Source organism: Stegostoma tigrinum, chromosome 17 (genome assembly GCF_030684315.1).
Source record: "Stegostoma tigrinum isolate sSteTig4 chromosome 17, sSteTig4.hap1, whole genome shotgun sequence".
Classification (NCBI taxonomy): Eukaryota; Metazoa; Chordata; class Chondrichthyes; order Orectolobiformes; family Stegostomatidae; genus Stegostoma; species Stegostoma tigrinum.
In genome coordinates, this window is record NC_081370.1 from 41,015,724 (window position 1) to 41,033,840 (window position 18,117).

The window sequence follows — 18,117 nt, forward strand, 5'->3', positions numbered from 1 at the left end:
TTGGAGTGGCATCATTTATCTCCATCCCTGATGCTCATGCTCCTTACTCCTGGCCTTGTTTAATTTGTTAATCACTTGTTAGCTAACAAATAACTGATTATTAACCCATTTGATTCCTTAAAATGCACAGGTTCTGCTGTTCCTCCTTCTGATTTGGTTTCAAAATGATGCTGCTTTTTTTTTTGCATGTTTTCCTACCTCATTTCTGATCCATATTGCCTTGCCATGTCAATGCGGTCTGGTTCCCTCACTGCTTTTGAACAACCACACTCCCACTTTTCTGTACTGCCTCCATCGCAGTTGCCCGAGAAAGGCAGTTTACACCTGCAGTAATCACTTTCAGCTCAGGGGTGAGGCAATGTTTATTAGCCTAACCATCAGTACCCATACATTGCAAATGAAAAATTAAAAGTGAATACGAATAGAAACTATTATAATCAGTGATGCTTCGTGGAGGTTTTTTTGAGACCACGGTAAAACTTAGTTTTGTTGCAATCTTTCTTGGAGGTTGTTGAGGAGCAGACGTAGAGATTACTTGTTATTTGGGATGCATTTGAAAACAGTTATGAAACAAATCATGTTAAACCAACCACCTCTGGTGGATTAACTACAGCCGGATACAGCTATTTGATACTTAGTAACTTGATCTAATTTTTTTCATTTAGGAAGTGTTTGCAATTATAAAGCTGATGTGGCATTGTTTCCTGTGTTGTCGCAATTAATTGTGTCTACATGTTTGTGCACAATGTATTTGTAACACTGCAGGGAGGGAATGTATAATTGGCATAGTTTTTAAAACCTGTTAAAATAACTCAGAACTAGAATAATTTATGATCAAGCATTGTAATACATTCATTATTGGCCACTTAGTACCTCTCTGCTTTTTCAACACATGCTTTAGTGCTCTTGTGAGAACAGAACTAATTGCAATTTACATTGTTGTTATATTTGTCTATTGTCCAAAATCACAACATAATTAGATGCAAGATCATTGAGGCATAAAGGACAAGAAGGACAAAAAAAAAGTTGTGGAAATTTACTACTTGTGTGGGGATGAGGATGGAGCAAAAGAAAATAATGAGAAAAGAAATGTTGAAACAGAACATCTGTAGGGAGTAATTAAAAAGGTTCAGGAGAGTTCATGCAAAAACACATTACTCCAGAATTAAGAGAGATAATGGGAACTGCAGATGGAGGGAGTGAATATTGAAGGTGCAGAGTAGGCTGCCAAGCAAATGCTGTTCTTTATCCTAATAGTGTTGAGCTTCTTCCATTTTATGGAGTGCAACCATACAGACGAATGCAGAATATTCAATTACACTCCTGACTTCTGCCTTTGTAGACAGTTGATTGGCCATTTGGGAGACAACAGGCAAGTTATTTGCTGCAGGATTCCTAGCCTCTGACTTACTCCTATAACTCGAAATTTTACATGACTGGTCCAGAGCTGTTTGTGGCCAATCATAATGCTCAGAATATTGATAGTGGGTAATTTTGTAACAGTAATGCTACTGAGTGTCAAGATAGTTAAATTCTTTTACATATACCTGGTGCTTTTCATGACATGCTCTTCTACACTGTTCATTGAACCACGGTCGGTTCCTGGCTTCATTAAGATAGTAATTGTAGGATTGGGGGATATGTTAGGCCATGAGGTTACAGATTATGGTTTAATCCAATTCTGCTAATTGCCCACAATGCCTCATAGTTTGAGTTGCTAGATCTGCTCAAAATCTTTCAATTATCATGGTGGTATTGCAACACTACATAATGGACAGTTTCCTCAAAGTGAAGGTGGGAATTTTGTCTTGATAGGGACTGTGCCATTGTCACTCCTCCCTTTAACTGTCTTGGATAGATCCATCTATGACAAGTAGAAAGATGAGGCTAAGCACAAGTAGATGTTTCCTCTTGTTTCCTTCAGCACATAACGCAGACCCAGTCTACTAGCTATGTCCTCTGACTTGGCCAGCACAGTCAATAGTGGCTCTATTAAGCCATTTTCAGTGATTTTGGCATTGAAGTCCCACACCCAGAGTTCATTCTCCAGTCTATTTTGCTCTTTCCTGCAATTGGCCCTCAGCTTGAGGGAGGATGGATTCTTTAGTCAAGTTAGGGTGTGGGGAGAAAGGAGACTGTCAACAATAATCAACAGACGTATCTTTGGCATGAAACTTTTCAGAGTCGGGCATCAGCGTTAAGAACTCCCAGAGCAACTGCCATGTCTAGCCTGCTGATGGGTCAGGATGTACCCAGCAATGGGGATGGTAGTCTTTGGGACTCTATAGAATCATTCTCGAGTATGATAATGCCAAGCTGCTCCTTGACTAGTCTGTGAGACAGCTCTCTGAATTTTGGTGCAATCTTCTAGCTATCAGGGAGGAAGACTTTACAGCGTTGAAGTGACTGTGTCCTCCTGTCTTTTTATGTCCATATTGATGCTGGATGCTCTGTCCAGTTTCACTCCTTACGTTAGGATAGTGCATTGGTACAACGTGACCACTTCAGAGTCAACCACATTGCTGTGGGGTTTGGAGTTAGAAAGAATGGTTTAAATATAGCATATTCCCTTCTGTGAAGGGTATTAGCGAGCAAGATGGACTTTTTACAACAATCAACTATGCATTCTTGTTTGTCATTTAATTCCAGATTAATTTAATTCAAGTTTCACGGTCTGCTTCTCTAGAACTAACTGGAGTGCAATTTGTTATGTCATGTGTTCTGCGCTGTATTGTTCCATGTTCTGTGTTATTGTGTAATGGGGGCAGTATTAGTGAATGACTTCAGAGTAATGCTCCCTCCCCAAGGATTCACTGGCCACAACATGATTGAACTTTACATTTAGTTTGAAAAAGAGTAGATTAGGGTGAAAATCTTAGTCTTGCATCTAAAAAAGGGCAAATACATGGACGTGAAAGCTGAGCTGGCTAAAATAAACTAATAGGTGATGGATTAATAGAGACACAGTGGCACACATTTAAGGTGATATTTCAGAATGTTCAGAATAATTACATTGCTACTGTAAAGAAAAATTCTAGAGAGGACCCACCATCTATACTTAAAGAAGTTGGGGTAAGCCCCAAACTTAAGGAAAAAAGCATACCATTGCCAAAGATGAATGGCAAATCTGATGATTGGTCAGAATATGAAGCCCAGCACAGAATTACCAAAAGGCTAATCAGGAGAAACATCAGTACGAGACAAAGCTAAAAAACTAGCTTCCACAGGCAGTGTTTTGATCCTTTTGCACATGAGATTGGGGAAATTAATGGTCAATAATTAAGACTTGGATTAAACAAGCACAAATTTTGTTTCTGTACGCACTAAAAAGGATACAAAAACTTTCACTAATAGCTGTAAATCAGCAGGTAGTAAGGAAGAGAAGAGGTTAGTGAAATTATAATCCTCAAAGGAAGTGGTAAGAAGCAAACTGACAGAGCTGTGGGCATACATGTCTCTGGGACCAGGTGGTCTTTATCCTCTGGTCTTATAAATGTAGCTGATGAGCTGGTAGATGCCTTGGTGCTTCATTGACAAAGTTTCTTTGATTGGAGAAATAGCAAACATAACCGCTTAATTCAAGTCAGAAGCAAGACAAAATGGATGCTATAAACCAGTTAGCTTGATGTACAGTGTGGATTAATAATTATTACGGATTATACCTGTACAGTTTTGGGAAAACTCCACCATAGCCGGGAACAGTCAGTATGGTTTCATTCAACAGAAATGACATCTTGACCAATTACAATGTTTGAAAGACATTTGGATAAGTATCCGAGAATAGGAAAAGTGGAGAGGGATATAGGCCAAATGAAGGCAATTGGGACTGGTTTAGTTTGGGAACGTAGTAGGCATGGACTAATTGGATGAAAGGGCCTGTTTCTGTGCTGTATGACTCTGGACTCTTAATAAACCATCTGGCCACAATATAAATAGACTGGATGCAATTTCCCACAGTTCTGCTCTGGAATGTGTTACACTCGGTGCCATCTTTAGGATGAGACAGTAAAAGTGAAGTCATGTCTGCCCTGGGCGAACTGATCGAATGGCACTATTTTGAATAAGAGCAGGAGAATTATCCCAACTGTTGATTTAACAGGCATCCCTTAATCAATGCCACGAATAGATTATCTGATTATTGTCACATTGCTGTTCATAGGCGCTCCCAAGTAAAAACAAGCTGATTTGTTTCCAACATCATAATGACTACACTTCAAAAATACTTTATTGGCTTTGGATGTGCAGTGGTGATGAAAGACCATACTAAATTCAGTCACTTTTTAAAAAAAAATTGCTATTTGATTAAAAGCAATTGAATTTGACTCATTTATTCGTAAATCACAAATGTGACTATCTGTAAATTCACTGCAATTAGACTTCCACCTGAGTTTAATTTCAATGAAGTTTTAGTGCTTGGAAGGGCTTTTCTTTTCTCTTTTTAAGGTGGTCTTCCTTGTCACCCTGTGTAGATTTGTGCCCCGACATGATGATGAGCTGGAGTTAGAGGTGGACGACCCTCTTCTAGTAGACGTGCAGGCTGATGATTACTGGTACCATGCCTACAATATGCGAACGGGTGAAAGAGGAATCTTCCCAGCATACTATGCACTCGAAGTCAACATGGAACGAGGACAATTTTCCGGTATTCCACTTGCATAAATTTAGTAAAGCCAGGCACTCATACCAATAAACATAATGCAAGCAACGCGATGGAATGCAGAAAACTGAATCTCACTGTCAGGCAGCGCCTCTAGAGAAAGGAGAGAGGTTAGCTCAAAACACTAGACTGATGGACGACTTTCTGTTCTAATTTTTGATCAGTCAAATTTTTGATTAGATTCAGCCACGATATTACTGAAAAGTAAACTGACACCTGCGCAATAAGCAAATTGCTCAGCCAGTTGGGGGATAGGGTAATGCTGAGAAGTAAAGTTGGTGATCGATTTGTCCTTCATGTTAATAGCAACTTGCCCTTGGCCTTCCCAATATTTGGAAAGTGGATTTGTACATTAAACTTGCTTTTCAAAAGTGAGGGAGGTAACAAAGTCCATAAGCAACATTTTGACACCATGGTAATCATTTCTTCTGGCCCAGAAAAGAGATCAATTTGATCTTGCTCCCACAATGAAAACATTAACTTGCATTTTCTGTAAAATGGTAAGCGCTAAAATTAGACCACTTTTATTTTTCTAGCACTTCCATGTCAAATCGAACATGGTGTTACTTTAATACAGACTAGGCTTGTCGTCCATTTTGAGGTAGCCGGAAGTGATGTTTATTCCAATGTTAAGTGCATGCTATCAGTGCAACACCAGAAATCATTTCAACCCTATAGTAATTAAATGTTTCCAGTCAGTCAAAAATTTAGAGCTTGTTTTAAAACATTCCTTAAACAAATAGATTGATGTTACAAATATGCATTCTTTTCCCCCCCCCTTCCTGTGTATGTCTCAGCAGCAGTAGCAGAAAAGAATGACTGGGTAGATAAATTCCATCTGAAATTCCTGGGTTCAGTCCAAGTGCCATACCATAAAGGGAATGATGTACTGTGTGCAGCCATGCAGAAGGTAACATGAAAATTAACTGAGAAAATACTATCTTCTGAAAATCAAAATGGAACTGTTTTATCCTGGACTTGAAACAGTAGAAATATGCCTCATATGGGATGGTGGGAAATAAACTCTTGAACTGAGATTTAAATGATGAATGAAAATGTTGGCTTTTAAGTGAGTTGGATAAGTTTGTTAGAATCTTTTGTGGATAAAGGGAAAGCAGCTGATGTAATTTCTGTGCATTTCCACATCCTGGACCCTCTTTATTTAAAGAAAAAGCAATTAATAACACAAAGTTTGTGCACAAAATAGTCATTTGGAGTTTAGTATAATCAAGGCATGGTTAATGTATTAGCTAACAAACACGAACCAAAAAGTAGGATAAAAACGATATTTTCAAGTTAGGCTGTGAATCGTGAATTGCATCAAGGATCAGTACCTGAAGTTCACTGTCTGCAATGTCTATAAATGACACATGAAGTGGCACAGTAGTGCAAAGTTGCAGATGATGCCAAAGTGGATGAGAATGGAGGCTGTGTGAAGGACGCAGGCTGCTGCAAAGAGATATAGAAGGTTAAGATAGTGGACCAGGAGGTTACAGATGGGTGTAAAGATTGGGTAACGTGAGCTTATTCGTTTTGGTAGTAAGAATAGAAAAGCAGAGTTTTTATTGAGATGAAGCTTGTAAATGTTGAAGTTCAGAATGACTTGAATGCATTAGTGAAAAGAACACAGTGACCATGCAGGTACACGAATAATAGGGAAGGCAAGTGGCATCTTGGTCTATATTGTAATGGGGTTGGATCATGATTAGGCTAGTTTTGCTGCAATTTGTGCAGGACTTCAATGAGACAACACCTGGAGTACTCAGTATAGTTTTGATCATTTTAATGAAGCATGTACTTCCATTAGAGGTGGTACAACATGGTTTACTAGATTGGTTCCTGGGTTGACAGAGCTTCTCATAGGAGAACTGAGTTCATTAGGTGTATGCTTTCTTGAATTTAGAAAAATGACATGATCTCAGTTTGAAATATGTAAGTTTCTGAAGAACAGACAACAACTTTTTTTTCCCTTTTTTTAATGATTCCAGAACATGCACCCCATAAGTGATAAGTGATCAATCATTTACGAGTAAGATCAAGATGCATTTTCTCACTCAAATTGTCATAAATCTTGGAAATTCTTTGCACAGAAGTTAGTGGTTTCCCCAAGAATATTTCTGAGGCTGAGAGAGATTGTTGATCCCTCAAGGAGTTGAGGGATGTGGATTATCTCAACCATCATCGATGGCTGAAAGGGTGTTTTGAGCACAATACGTCACAGGGTTTACCTACCTTAAAGGATCTTATTGGGAAGACGATTGTTAGACCTCAGCAAGAACATGATCAAATATGCTTAATTGAAGGGAGGCAATGGTCTTGTGGTATTTTTGCTGTACTGTTATTCCAGAATGATCAGCTGATGTTCCGGAAACCCTGGTTCAAATCCCACCATGGAAGATGGTAGAATTTGAATTCAGTAAAAAAAAATCTGGAATTAAGGGTCTAATAATGATCATGAAACCATTTCAATTGTTGAAAAAAACCCATCTGTTTCACTCTAATATCCTTCAGAAGGAAATCTCTCATCCTTACCTGGTCTGGTCTATATTTGACTACAGATCCACAGCAATGTGGTTTACTCTTAATGGTCCTGTGGGCAATAAATGCTGATCTAGCCAGCGATGCCCATACCCTGTGAGTGAATTTAAAAAATGCTGATAGGAAGGAAAATTTTAAGCTTGCATTTATATTGTCTTTCATAATCTCGCAGCTTCCCAAAGTTGTTCTGATCCTAGCCAATGGGAATACTGGGGAGGTCATCTCCCTAAACGAAACCTGGCTTGAGACATGACCTGCTCAATTTTTGCACTTGGTTCATGATTATTTACTCGAACATAGTCATATGAGACTGCACATATGTTTTAACAACACAGCATAAGTTTTAAACACAAGAAATAAATAAACCAAGTTGTATACACATTATAGGAGAGTTAGAAAGATGTTAACTCTAAATAGCAAAAGGAGGTTTAACCTGTTTTCCAACTGTTTTATTACAAATAGTCTATTTCAGAAAAGTTTTACTTTTAAATCTTTGTTTTTAACTTAACTGACTCCTCCCAGTTTCTTTCCCTTCAACTAAGATAATTTTATGATTCCTTTCCAAGTTTACTTGCATGAACATTTCACAAGTTTGGTGCCTAAACGTTTTTTTTTCAGTTCTAGCATCTTGAAGATTTCTATCTGGTTTCCCCTGGCCTAGAAGTTCCACGGAATAAAATTTTAACTCTGGTGACTCGTTCCCCTGAACTAAGTTTTTGATTTGTCTGGTCTGAGAAACTGTTCCAACCAAAATTGAGTCTTGACTCTTCTGGACAGAATTAAAAAGATAAAACTAAAGCTTTTCTGGTCTGTTGGAACATTAGCAGCATAAACATTCAATCTATTAAAACTAACTGCAGTAACATGCTCTTTTTGGAACTTTTGCTTTTGAGTCACTGTTCCAAATGAATTTCTGACCAGTTGGAAAAATATTAACTTCAGAGAACTAACCCACATCCACCTTGAAACCCAAGTCCTAAAATATTACTCAACACATTCCATCATATTAAGCACTTTGGCACTGTTGGAAACAATTTGTAGCCACTTTATGCGCAGCACACTTGCACAAACTGCTGAAGGATATGACTGGATTGTCTGTTATTGTGACATTTTGTTTTTAGATATTGGTTGGGATTTGTATGTATCAAAGGGAGGAAAAAAAATGAACGGATACAGGATTAAATTGCTCTTTTAAAAATGGCACTTCAACTTCTGTACTTGAAGTCTAAACAACAACTTCCTTCTTTATAGATTGCAACAACAAGGAGATTGACTGTGCAGTTCAACCCTCCCTCTAGCTGTGTCCTGGAGATCAGTATGCAAGGAATTAAAATAGCTGTACAACTCGATGGACGTGGAGTCTATGAAAAGGTCACTTATATCTTGTCTGTAACACTCTCATAACTTAACTGTTGAATGGAATGACGGTAGTTCACAGCACAAAATTCTCGCATGGAACATTTTCCCTTCAGAGAATCCTATTTCTACATTTATAACTGAAATGGCCTTGACACAATTCTGCATTCTCCCAGTGGAGAAATTGCATTACGTTTTCATGCTCAGGCTCAGTTAGGCCCACCAGCAGCAAGTTTGAGGAAAACCTTTCTCAAAGTGAGTGGTCTAGAATCTAGAATGTGTTGCCTGAGATTTTGGTAATGTCAGGTTCAAAATGGCTTTCTAAAGTTAATTGGCTAAATAGCTGAAGAGAGATCTATTTTACAAGGCTACAGAGGCAGGGTGAGTGAGCTGATTTGCTCTTGCAGAGGCCGGGCATTAAAGAAATTGACTTCCTTCTCTACTTTAACCGATCTATGATCCTGTGAGCTCCCCCCTCATATAAAGCCATGTGATATCGATTAGACAGAAATAATTAGGCTATATAACTTGAAGTAATACGCCTCTCATGGAGCTGCATATGTTTTGTCAGATCATTGTTCCTTGATGAGGGATGTTACCAGAAAAGTGTGCAACATTAATCAGTGCTTGTCTTACAGTCCTACACTCTGTGTATTTCCTATTCCATGTTTATATTGGAAAGTTTTGTAGAAGTCATCATTTAGTCAAATGCTCCCATCCTGCAGCACATTCACTGATGGTAGCGTGTAGTTTTAGCTTTCCTGGACAACTTCCATCATAAATGTCAACAGAAACACAGTGGGGAAAGAAGTTGTGTAACTGAGTGGAAAGCTAACAGTTTAAAAGAAAAATTAATGTGGAGAGGTTACAGGTGTGATTCACAGGAATTTTTCTGGGATTAGTTACATAATGAGAGTGGCAAAACAAGGGTCATTCTCCTCAAGTTTTTTAAAAAAGTGAAGAGATTTGATAAAAGTCTTTACTTTATTGAAACTCATGATTTCAAATAAAGAAAAACTGGGCTGAGGACTCAGAAATCAGAATATGCAGATTTCAAATAATTAGCAAAAGAGCCGGAGGCAACCTGAAGGAAATCCTGGTCACACAGCAAGCTATTAATGTTTGGAGTAAATTGCTGATAGTGTGATTGATACTGATTCAATAACAACCTATTTTAAGAGGGAATTGGGTGAATATCTGGGAGAAAATTTTCAGGGATGAGGGGAACAAGTGAGGGAATTACTGACTAAAGTACACTTCTGAAAAATCTGGCATAAACTGGAGTCCAAGAACCTACCTTCTATGCGATGCTGTTCTACAATTCTGTAACCTGTATATTGTACATTCATTCCCTTAATTCGGAAATCTCTTCACCGACACAAAACTAATTTTGTTTTTAACTTTATTTCAAATTTTTCATGTTATACATTTTACATTAACTCCCTTAGTTTTTAACCAACATTCCTTTAATAACTAACACTATGATATATATACAAGTGGGATCATGCTCTTTATTACTCTTTCTGCTCATCAAACACAGCGCAGGAATTTGTACACCATGGAATTAGAGTCTGAAAATATCAACAATAAATTATGTAGCATCCTTTTATTAATTTAAACAATATACATCAGTGGCCATTGCGAGATGTTGCATCTAAACTGGGATGAAATAAACACTCGAAATATCTGCAGACTTCATATGTCATGTTTCAAAGTGCAGTAATAAGTATTATGCTGGTTTCTTCTAACTTTGTGTTGGAAACGTACTGTCACCCACTAATTTATGAACATCCCTCGTTGTAATCCCATTCTGAGCAACTTCCTGTTGTGCTTTGAAGGATTGACACAATTAAACACTCTTCCACCTTAGCAGCAAAATAGTACGTGCTATTTGACCAGAAGTGACTGACTATATTGAGAGACTTATTCTGAGCAATGCCATGAAAGAGTTGGCTATCGTTTCATGTTTAAAATGCCCATGCAAAAAAGTACACTTGCATCTGCACAAATATGAAGCATAAAATGCTGCTTTTTAAAATGAATTCTGCTCCTATCTTTTGTTTTATGACAGGCCAGTAAATGCAGTCACTTTTTTCAGCTGAAAAACGTTTCTTTCTGCGGGTACCATCCAAAGAACACCAAGTAAGTCCTATAGAATTCTTCAAATGGCAACTGTTGATATTGATGAGAACAATGTAACTGCAATGAATACTCGGCACCACGGCAGGAAAGGACATTCCCGTTTGCTGGAAATCTTTGTCAACCCAGCCATATTATCTTCTCCGCTTCAGATGTTTATTCTCACACATCATAGAATCCCCACAGTGTGAAAACATACCATTCGGCCCATACATCCACATCTACCCTCTGAAGAGCATTCGGCTCTATTTCCGTAAGCCTGCATTTCCTGTGGTTAACCAACATCCTTGGACACTGGGCAATTTAGCAGGGTCAATCCACCAAACCTGCACACCTTTGGATTATGGGAGGAAACCAGAAGAAATCCACGCAGTCAGGCTGGAATCGAGCGCAGGTCCCTGGCACTCTGTGAAGCTGCAGTGCTAACCACTGAGCCATCATGATGTTTAAAAGCACAATATAAATGCAAGTTATTGCAGTACCATGGGCTAAATCTTTCACCTGGATATTCACCCATGGACTGTATCACAGACAAATCCAGTCAGTCCCCACCTGTTATCTAGTTAATTGAGTAAAGTGGTTATGTGACTGAAATGGCCATTCAACAGATTGGAATTAATAAACCAGCACAACGTTGGTTCACCTTGTGCTGTGGCACTTTGATCATTTAAATTCCATGTTAAAAATATGGAAGTAATAATATCAGTAACAGTGCTCACCAGGAACAGGAATCTGGTGTCCCAATTCTCTCTAGCCGACGTGGCACCAGTCCCACACCAGTATTCTCATACCCATGCTCATTCCCATTCTATTCCCTGTCCTCAGTGGCCTAGCAAGGAGATTAAGAAACAAATAGCAGAGTCTTGTATAGCTCAAGAATTTGGAAGGTTAGCATACAGGGCAGCATCTGGAATAGTCTGAAGTACAAAGATGAAAAAGGACCTAAAAGTAGAGATTTTAACAAACATTGTAACTGTAAAGCATCTGCGTTCTTTCATATAGAAAGGGGCATGGCAGCTTAGGTTTTGAAGGGGTTGTGAAGGAAATTTGTTGGATTGGTTCCAACAATGGGGAATGTGAAGAAGGAGAAAATCGAGGAATTGACCGAAAAACTCAACGCTGGATGCTGGAACCTGAAACAAAAACAAATTGCTGGAAAATCTCAGCAAGTATGGCCATATCTATGGACAGAAATCAGTTAATGTTTCGGGTCCAGTGACATTTCTTCAGAGCTAGAGGAATTGGTGTCTTTGGAACTGAAATGAAGTGAAAAGTGTTTTGTTTTGGAAGCAAATTCAATAATCTTCAAAAGGGGTTTGGATACATCTTTTGAAAGGGAGTAATTGTAGGGAGTGGAAAAGAGTGGGATTAACCAGATTGTTCCTCTGAAACAGAACTGGTGCAGACTCAATTGCTTGGTTTCTTCCTGAGATGTATTATTCTAGAGATTGTATTCCATGATTCCAGACTCTCGCTGGGGAGACAAACGAAACTGGAATTGTTCTCCTGTGAACGGAGAAGGTTAGGACTTGTTGAAGGTGTTCATTTTGTTCTGAGTCACTGGTTTGAAACATTAACTCCGCTCTCTCCCCACAGTTGCTGCCAGACCTGCTGAGCTTCTCCAACAATCTTGTTTTTGTTTCAGATCTCCAGCATCTGCCTGTTATTTATTTATTTAAAATTCCAGACGGAGAGGAGTTTTTAGACAGGGATTTTTTTTTGATCTGGGCTGCTTTATTTGAAAGAGAGATGTAAGTAAGTTCAATAGTAAGTTTCCATTGGATAAATACTCAAAGGATAAATGATGCTTCGGGGAAAGTGAAAGGGAGTGGTACGAACTTTATTTTTTCAAATGAGGCACGATGGGTAAAAGAGCTTCCTTTTACACTGTAAAGTTCTCAGAAAAATCTATGTTGTATTCCTGCTGCATTTTTTTTCTCTTTCCAGATATTTTGGATTTATTACCAAACATCCTTCAGACCATCGATTTGCTTCCCATGTTTTTGTCTCTGAGGATTCAACCAAACCAATAGCCGAATCAGTGGGGTATGTTTTTATCTCTTTCAAACTTCCTTTTTGTGTGTGTGTGTGTGTGTGTGATAAAAAGGAGAAATTCACTGCGTGCTCCTGAGGGTCAGTGTGTTTAAAGGAAGTGTTGCTCAGACAGTGGACACTGCACGAGTGTCATCTTGTCTTAGGCCCATTTTCCCTTTTGTCAGAGTGTCACTTCTGGCTGTATAGGTAGACCCGCATCCATGACTCAGTTTTAGGTTCGTAGTCCCACTAGAGAGACTGGAGTGACCTTCACAGTACATGCAGAAACCAAGAGAAATTAAGAAGATACAGTTGATCAGTGCAGGTGATAAATCAAAGCCTTTGCAGTCTGATTAGCTGGGAGGAATCTTCTTACACAGAACGGAGTTGGAGCATGGAATGGTCTACAATAATAATAATGAACATTGCACCATATTAGCCTTTTTAAAGGGAAATTTACACCACATAAAGATATGGCAAAGAAATGATGGGTTAAATGGACTCTATCTACATTCTGGTTTTATGATCCTACCTTCACAAAATTTGTGGTTATTCTTTCTGCCTGATTTTTTTTTTCCTTACACTTATCAGCTGGAGAAGCACAGCAAGCCAGGCAGCCACCTGGAAACTGGAGGAAGAACACCTCATATCTGCCTTGGGAGCCGACAGCCCAATGGCCTAAACGTGGATTTCACCAGCTTTGAAATCTCCCCACCCACAGCCTCAACCCATGTCCAACCCTCCCCCCTCATCCCCATTTCTTTTACCTGACACAACCTGTCCATCTTTTCCTGCACATATCTGTCCCCTCCACCTCACTGACCAATCCCCACCACTCCTCACCTGCACTCACCTATCAATATTCCATCTAACTCCCCCAACTTTTCTTTCTTTCCTTCGCTCTCGCTCTCGCTCTCATTTCTGAAGAAGGGTCCTGACCCACAATGTCAGCTTTCCTGCTCCTCTGATGTCTGGCCTGCTGTGTTCCTCCATCGCCAGACTGTTATCTCTGACTCCAGCATCGGCAGTTCTTGCTATCTTTGTATTAAAAGCAAAGCCAGTTTTAAGTGAGCTTTGGCAGTAAATTTACACAGATTATATATCCAGTGATCTTGTGCTTTGTTTCATTCTTGTCATTTGTGTTAGCTAGAACATGGAAATGACAATAGACTGTGTTTCGTGATTTGCTCCTGGATTTGAAATTGGCTGACCTCTTTACCAACCTTTGCTCCACATCCCACATTACCTTTATCTCCCCAAAAACATCTGTTGATCTTAGTTTTAAACGTCAATCCATGTGCAGCCTTCCCAACATGAATAATCATTGGGATACAACTGTAGAAGATGACAATTTGTCCTTTCTCAAATGAGGGTTGGGGATGGTAATCATTATAACTGGGCAACAATTTATAGAGTTCGTCTTTTCCTGAATTTGAATAAAATGAACGCATTTGATGCTGGGGGTTTGTAAGAATGGATCGCTGTTCATCAGCCAGGGTGCAGAGCTTCCATGTGGAATCCATTATTACAATTTTACGCAATTCTTTTCAGCCCAAGTGGTTTATAACGGTTCTAGAAACTATTTTCCTTCATGCCAAATGATTAGAGCTGGGCAATGAAGGAGACATGAGCTTGGCATTCAAAGTTAACTTTTTCTGTTTCCCCTCTTGTACAGGAAGGCCTTCCAGCTATTCTACAAAGAATACATTGAATACACCTGTCCAACAGAAGACATCTATCTGGAGTAGAAGCCTCTGACCTGTGGTGCTGCTGTGAACTTCTCAAACTCACCATGATGCATGAACATACTGAGCCAGAGGTCTTATATCATGATACAGAACTATACGACATCTCATTTGAAACATTTTACCTATTGTTACTTTTAGCCATGCTACACGGGTTGACAGCATTCTCCATCAGTTTGTGCCTCTTATCCCTCTTCTCTGCAAACCCAGTCCTATCTTATGTTCCATCATATCATGGCAGAACAGCTCTACTGCTTGCTTCTTAACACCCATGTGATGCATTTGGTATGTACTCTGTGTGGTGGGCCAGTATTTAAACCTGGCAAAATAGCAGGACAGAATGACACCAAACCACTAGGGAGTTACAAGATTCATTGTAACAATGATGTTACACTGTATTCATTAATAGTGTTGTGTGTAAAGTTCTTAAACTTTGTTCATGGAGTGTACAACATGATTTATTTAAAGGGTTGATGACAGCACCTTCTTCTCCACTTTGCTTCTTTGCACAACAGTCATTCCTTTTTTTTTTCAAAAAAAATCTGCACGATTACCACCTTCATCAAGAAGACCAAGCTTTGCTGAAGGTCACATAGCTTCATGGGTGACATCAGGCTAATCAATTCTCAATTGCTGCACAGCCCTTTGCAAGTTCACAAGCGTGTGGTACCGCATTACAATATAGTCAAAGGCATTGTTTCAATTGTGATGCATAGGTTTTAAATTGTTTTCATAACATGGCATTCTGTTACAATCCAAGCTGATGGGCAAGTAGATCCCAGAATGAAAGCTAATTTAGTTGATCTTAATTTGTATTTTTAGTTTGTTACTGTGGTGTTTAGTCATTGACTATATCCACACAAGGCTGTCAATGTTCTTTTTAACATGCAAACTCAAGTTTATTGCACAAAAGAAAAGTAAACAAATCTATATTGATATTTGTGTATGTAAATTCATTTTAAATCATTTTAACATAAAACAACATGATTCAATCTTTTTTGCCCCAGCAGTATCCTTTTTCAGATATCCCATCGCAGAGAAATATCACTTCTATTTTGAGTCTTTACTTAACTGACTTTTTCCAGTTTTCTTTTTGGACTGCTGAAACAGTTTTAACACTTCTTCCTTCCAGTTATGATGGCCTGAATCTTCTCTTAATTGTAATGGCTTAAATCTTTTTTTTCCATGTCTGATGGCTTGAAAATGAATACACAAAACTTGATGGCTTAGAGACATTACAAACTAATTTGCCTTTCTGCTAGGATGACCTGCTCTCCTGAACTGAGTGTCTCTCTTTAGCTAGCATGAAACTGAAATCTGACTCTTCTCAACTGGACTCAAACTAAACTGAGAATGGTCACTGTACCTAAAATGTTTAACTCTGATTTCTCATTACAGATGCTGCCAGACCTGCTGAGTTTTTCCAGCAAATTCTGTTTTTGTCTGTGATTTACAACATCCCCACTTCTTTCAGTTTTTGCCAGTAGTCTGCAATCATTTGTTTTTCTGTTTATCATAAACTCAGCAATGTAAACTCTGTATCTGTTAATATCACACATCATGTTAGTCAGTTGCCATATCATGTGTTTGGAAATGATGCATTTGGTTCACTTTTTGAAATAACTTTCTGACCTTTCTTTTTTTTAAAGTGACCTTCACACAATTGAAACTAAAATGTATCTATCCCTTTTTTTAAATCGTGCCCAAATTCACCATGGTAATGTATAATAGACCATTATCATAATTCATTATTTCCTGGTTTTATCCGTCTGCAGTTGCTCTGTACTAGCTGAAAAGGACAACTTCTGTATTTATGACCTGGGATTTAGAGATTAAAATTCCTCAATTCCAGCCTTTTTCCATTAAAGCTATGGATTGACAAAGGTGAAATTCCCCTGCACATTTGTCCCCTTTTTCTTTTTGTCTATTTTGCCAATTTGTGTTTACGTACAGTGAGATGTGTTTTGCAACAGTCATTTTGCCACAATCGAGACTTCCCCTCCTGGTTGCTAATCCTGGGATTGCATTACTATAGCTGATAGCTATGATTTTTGTACAGAAAATTGAAGTGTGCTAACTCTAGGTTGACTATGCCCCATGAACTTTCATCATATGCCTTCCTGCCTCTAATCCTTTTGTCCCCTTCCTGCCTTTTATTAGATACAACTTGACGGAACACCACCCTCCCACAAACATTAGAAATACTGTTACTCAAATTAATTAATCCTGATGCGCTAGTGAGTCTCCACCCCTCCGCCGCCTCCACGTTTATGATGAAAGTGATCAAGGATAATGAAAAAAAGGAACAATTTTTCTTTCATGTTTCCCCTTTTGATTTTTCTTGTGAATTTTGCAAGTAACGGTTTCCCAGAAATTGAATTTGTAATTCCTGGAGACTTTGAGGCAAGCTTGGAAGATTCATAACCTTAGGACCAACAAACTTCCTGTGAAATTCCTAGTGGGCAATCTGGGCCCTGAACAGTTTCAATGTTTGCAGGTTACATGACCTGTGTCTTAAACATGGCTGTCCATGTAGGGCATAGTCCAGATCTTTTGGTACTGTTAGTAAATGTTTGTAGTTTCACTTTCATCTAATCTACAAACTGGGGTCAGTCAGAATTTAATTGTTTGGCAAAGTTTTCAGTGCTGCACTGGAGTGTTCTAGCACTGAGATCACTGACTGGTGTGTCAATTAGTCCTACTATTCTGTTGCACCATGCAGTGTGAAATTGTTGTGGCTGGTATGTGTCCTAATTTGTTTGCCTCATAAATTTGAATAACAAATTCATTCATCTCTGAATGCAAATTTATGCTTCATGGAACATGAGTTACCACTTGTAGCAGAGGGTGCCAAAAAAGGTGAGTGCAATTTCTGGCTCTCTTTTTTTTAAGATTATGCACTCTGCTTCCCTCTTTATTTGCCTTGCACAGGACAAAACAAAAAATCCTGCAAAGATCAACTTAAAGCATTGGGATACGTGTGAAATCTTCGCAGTATATTGAGAGGAGTGGTGCATTGATGTGAGAAGAGGATTGATGGAAAGATTGACAGTGCCAGAGGGATCAACATACACTGGGCACCCCACCTTCCAATGGATTACATTTATAAAGTTTAAGATTTGTAACTCGGGTTGTGAATGAGGTTGATGACTTGTTTGCTGAGCCGGTGGGTTTGATGGCAGACGTTTTGTCACCCTGCTAGGTAACATCATCAGTGCACCAGTGATGCCAACCATCCCCGCAAACAGGCATATAAATAGCAAGTGGGACAGAGCAATAATTCTTCACCAGAGGCGCACTGACAATGTTTCCTAGCAGGGTGATGACACGTCTGCAATCAAACCCACCGGCTCAGCAAGCATGTCTCAGGATAATATCTATCTCATCATGTCTTGTAATTCTGTTCAGGGCACACATCCATCTTGTTCTTTATTCTCATTTTATTGTTGGCAGACTGACCTGTTAAGGAGAAAAGTGTTGTGTTTATGATGCGAACTTCATGAACTTATATATCCCAAAATTCTTTACTGTCAATGGATACTTTATAGCAATTACTCTCACTCAAGTGACTGTTCTGATTCTTACCTTTTACACAACAGGGTCCCATAAACGGAGCAAAAAAAAATCAGGCCATCTGCTTCTGGTGTT

The 18,117-nt window shown here is 38.9% G+C and overlaps 1 protein-coding gene across 9 annotated transcripts in view; it reads left to right on the forward strand.

Annotated features, from left to right (window-relative positions):
- mapk8ip1b (mitogen-activated protein kinase 8 interacting protein 1b) overlaps positions 1–16,590 on the forward strand; it is a 144,314-nt gene extending 127,724 nt beyond the window's left edge. For 6 of the 9 annotated variants that reach the window (XM_048546077.2, XM_048546082.2, XM_048546080.2 and 3 more), the window contains 6 exons: positions 4,470–4,642; positions 5,455–5,567; positions 8,447–8,566; positions 10,623–10,693; positions 12,638–12,736; positions 14,400–16,589. In XM_048546077.2, coding sequence (XP_048402034.1) covers positions 4,470–4,642; positions 5,455–5,567; positions 8,447–8,566; positions 10,623–10,693; positions 12,638–12,736; positions 14,400–14,472 — 649 coding nt within the window. In that variant the 3' untranslated portion in view covers positions 14,473–16,589. Of the gene's footprint in view, positions 1–4,469; positions 4,643–5,454; positions 5,568–8,446; positions 8,567–10,622; positions 10,694–12,637; positions 12,737–14,399 lie in introns of all 9 variants that reach the window. The other 3 variants (XM_048546079.2, XM_048546085.2, XM_048546078.2) reach the window with 2 other exon arrangements.
- Positions 16,591–18,117: the final 1,527 nt, after the last annotated feature.